Source organism: Chlamydotis macqueenii, chromosome 23 (assembly GCF_036417535.1).
Source record: "Chlamydotis macqueenii isolate bChlMac1 chromosome 23, bChlMac1.mat, whole genome shotgun sequence".
Taxonomy (NCBI): Eukaryota; Metazoa; Chordata; class Aves; order Otidiformes; family Otididae; genus Chlamydotis; species Chlamydotis macqueenii.
The window spans coordinates 5436611-5440937 of NC_141578.1; the positions used below are offsets into that span (position 1 = coordinate 5436611).

Here is a 4327-nt window from a genome sequence, read left to right on the forward strand (position 1 = left end):
AATGCTGGCAAAAAGATACAAAAAAACCTGCTAACACTTACAGCATTTAGAAAAAAGGGAGTTGTATGTTAAATGTATCCGTATCTTACATTTTAAATAGTGTCAATACTTTCTGTTTTGGAGAGTTTAGGAGAATCACGTAAAGTTTGCCCACTTGCAGTCAGTACCACAGGTTCCTTGCTCTTTCAATGAGTTTCTCAGTGTGCAACGGTACCAACAGCTTTATAAAGACGAATTACAGCAGTTCAGCTGACATTTTTTAATCAAAGAGATTTTATTTTCTAGGCAATGAAAGAAAACATCCAAGCAGTGATGTTGACACATTTCCCTCCAATGGAACTGATTATCTGTTAGCAGGTCTCCAACGCAAACATGACATAGCAAAGCTAAACACTCCGGATTAAATAAAGATAATTTTTAAAATACTGCAACTGAGAAATACCAAAAAAATATTTTTACACAGAAAATCCATCCTGGATACAAAGCTAAAACCTAAGTGTTGCTCCCCAAAGTCAGTGCATTTGCAAACATGGCAGACAATAAATACGTATCTTCCACTTCTGTTTCAAAGACAGTCACCTTGCACACCTCGCTGAGGTAGGTAGTACGTCCATTTTACAGATGGCAAACGGTGAGGATCAGCTCCTTGTCCAAGGCGTCCCGCTGCTTCAGTGGGAAAGCTGAGAACACAACTGAGGGTTGACAGTCTCTTGGTCTCATTCCTAGACAGTATTTCATCTCAAGCAGTTACAACACAGTGTCATCTTCAACTTCTTTTGACCTGTCAGGTATTTCTTGTAGGTTTATAAACATCAGCTTCTAGAGGGCTGGTCTTAATGCTGGGTTTGGGGTTTTCTTTCTAACGACAGGCTAAAAGAAAAGTGGGCTTTAACACTGGAAGCTAAGTGGCTCTCTATAGGAAACTCCTAGCAGTGCTGATGTGTATTTTAATACTGAATTTAAAAGAAACCTGGTCCATAGTGCTCTTGGTGATTCTACTCTTCACACTTAATTATTCATGCCTCAATTCAGCAAAGCACTTATGTAATTATGTTCCTTCTTAAAAAGGCCCTCCTGTATTTCAGGGTCCAACTGGGAGTCTCTGCTGAGAACTCCAGTGAAACAGGCTTTTTATAGAAAAGAAGGTTTTGCTGCACCAGGGGTTTATCAAGACGCCTTAACAAATGGAGGCCTCCAAAACTGGACCTTAGATTCCACTTGGAAAGCAGGTTTATTTCTGCCTCAGTCTGAAGATGTATGTTCTTGCTCCCCATTTGTAAAAGTGCAAGGAAGGTAACTCAAAACAGAGTAACAGAAAATAGCAGGCTAAGAGTATTTTAAAATTCAGTAAAACAATTATGTGTTGCAGGCATTTCAAGGAAAAAAATCCCTTTCAGTAATATGCACCTTTACAGCACCTTTTAAAAGACCCCAAAAGCACTTATTGTTAAGCCTCACAACCCCACTGTGAGGTAAGATATATCACACCAATTTCAACCTCCCTGATTCTGAACAGTACGAGAAGTAGGGCAGTTCACGTAGCTTATTTTGTTCTGAAAGTTAACTGCACCCTTCATTATCAGAATTAAAGTCTTGCTACTAAGTAGTCACCGGTGACAAACCAAACACATTAAGGCAGAACGCAGATGAAGAAATTTCAAGCTTCCCTTCTGGGTTAGCACTTTGTCCTTCTAAAAAAGGCAAAACTTTTTACCGGCAAAGAGCGAGAACTACACCTTAAAGTGCTAATTTACAGTATTTGGAATCTGGTACAGCTTAGTAACACTGTAGCAGCGAGATCAGCTATACTCAAGAAAAGTCTGCTTAAATGTAATTAACAGATGCAAGTTAAGTCACTTCCCTAACTATGATATTTCCCTCTTGCCAGAATTCCAGATATTATTACAAGGAAGAATCCAAAGTATTTCAAGAAACGTGCCTCCGTTCTGACACAGTGTAAACTCCAGGGGGTTGATAGTTATTTTTCAAGCAACTAAAAACTACCTACGGAGGATTAATAAGTTTATTCACTTAACCACCTACTCGTTAATTTAAAGAAGGCTATCTTAAAGCTGAGAGGCCATTTCTTTCTCTAAAGCCATGACTTCACACAAACAATACAGTCTACTTCTGACGGTAACGCGGTACAGGGCAGCTTTGGAGATACTCTTTCCGTTAAACGTTGTGCACCGAATGAGCAGTTTCCCCTGCAGAGTCTAATTCTTAGTACAGGTAATGCTGATACGTGTTTCCCATATCCTTGGACTGATTTAATTACCCTGAAGACACAATACAGAGAGATTAACTCAGTAATTTAGAGGCTAGATTTTACGCTAGCGTTGAACAAGCCTGGTTTGTACGTGTGCTCAGATCACGTACCCAAAGAGAAGATTATTTCAGAACTCGAGTTTTAGCTGCCAGTGTATACTACCTGCCAAAGTTCTATAAGTTAGCATGCGAGAAGATACCTATTTCAAATCTGTTGGAAAAGTCACTAACCATAGCAAACCTGTGCGTCTTGGCCGTCGTTAAGTTAATACGCTTTTCAAGCTTTGTGAACGGAATCTTATGATTATATACAGCTTATCTGGAAATCCAGAATTTGATTCTGGATTGGTGAGGTAGTCGATGTAACCATCCTCATGCAGACGTCACACTTCTCCGAAGTTGGTGTGTCCAGTCTCCTTGGCGTGTTCTCTGGCTTCCACTTGTCCCGTCAGTCCCTTCTGGCACACCATGCACCTCAGCGTAAAGCGATTCACGTCGGTAAACTGCCTCTTCCGTCTGGCTTCATCTGCCAACTCCAACGCTTGCGCAAGAACAACATCATCAGTTGTGGAGAAAATTGTCTGCGGAGGAATGTCCGAGTCGGGGATTTTACGCTCAAGTGGGTCGTAATGAATCCCATCATAAATTAAAAGGACCCGCTTAGTGTAACCGGCGTCTTCCCCAAAACGGTCAATTCTGACTGTCTGTGTGTCCACCACACAGATTTCGCACTGGTAAAACTTGGATAAAATGGACACTTCGATGGCTCCTCCCCAAGTCTCTTCTCTTCTGATCCAGTCGCAATACTCCCTGTTAGTTTTCCCTAGAACTGCCTCACAGTAGGATTCAGGATCGCTTGCTACTATCTGGGCTATAAGGCTGCGCATCTCCGGAGGGCAGGCTGGGTCATAAACGCCTCCCTCCACCACGTAGTACACACTGGTGAAGAGACAGGAGTTATCCGCCGGGACAACCCTCCTGGCGAGCACAGGCACGGCTTCCCTAACCAAGTTAGACATCGTTCTTTTCGCAACTACAGGCGACTCAGTCTTGGGTTTGGACGTGTCCTCTTCAACTATGAGAGTGTCACCTGTCAGACACAGAAGGAGGAGGAATTGAGAGAAACGTGCAGACGGGAGTTAAAGACGATCCCCCAGAAAGAGAAGGCGGTTTCGTTGTTATTAAGGCTTGCTCTCGTTTTCCCCAGCCGCACGCTATCCTGATGGAAAACAGCCTCGGCCAAAGCAGCCGGTAGCACCGACCGAGCGTACGCGGGGTGCTCCGCCGTACTCACCCGCCGCGTCCCGGCTCCCCGGCCCCTGCCAGCCCCACGCTTTTGCCTCCGCACCCCCGGGAACGCTGACAAAACCAGCACGGGCGAGGAGTCACTGCCGAGCCGGGTGTTGACAGCCACCCCCGGGAGGAGGAACCGGCCCGGCAGCCGGCTGACGAGGGGCGTGCTGGGCCGCAGCCTCTCTTAATTACGGTAATTACAGCCGGCGGGGCAGCGGAGGCCATAAAGCGCCGGCGCCGGTGCCCGCCCCCCGCGGCGCAGGCCCGCGGCGGCCGCCCGGCCCTCACCCGAGTGGATCCCGAGGTCGCCCAGCCGCCGCTCGCCGTCGCTGAGATCCAGGCTCCGCGGCGGGAAACCGAGAAGGAGACGCTGCGCCGGCACGGGGACGCCGGTGAGGGCGGCCAGGGCGGCCTGCATGTCGCGGAGGCGGGAGTGTGCCGTGAGACCGGGCAGCGGGTGGGTGCCGCTCCGGGCCTTGCAGCGCAGCCGCAGCATCCTCGGCGGGGCCGCTCCGCCGCCTCCCCGCCGACCGGCCGCCGCTTCCGCCCCGCCGCTCCCGCCCACTCTCGCGAGACCTCCCTCCGCGCCCCGCCATTGGCTGGGCTGCGGCCAATCGGCGAGCCGCCGGAGGGGTAAAGGGAGGGGGGCGGCCGGACGCCGGGCTCATTTGCATCGCGGGGCGCGCCCGTGACGTCGCGCCGTTGGCCGGCGTGCGGTTTGCATCTCATTTGCATCTCATTTGCATGCGGCGCGGCGGCGCGGAGC

At 48.6% G+C, this 4327-nt stretch overlaps 1 protein-coding gene across 1 annotated transcript; it reads right to left on the reverse strand.

Moving 5' to 3' along the window:
- Positions 1 to 250: 250 nt before the first annotated feature.
- YOD1 (YOD1 deubiquitinase) lies at positions 251 to 4071 on the reverse strand. Its single transcript, XM_086765894.1, has 2 exons — positions 3850 to 4071; positions 251 to 3358 (listed from the first exon to the last, which is right to left on the reverse strand). Exons 1-2 carry the CDS (start codon positions 4055 to 4057, stop codon positions 2652 to 2654), a joined length of 915 nt encoding a protein of 304 aa, XP_086622020.1. The 5' UTR covers positions 4058 to 4071; the 3' UTR covers positions 251 to 2651.
- Positions 4072 to 4327: the final 256 nt, after the last annotated feature.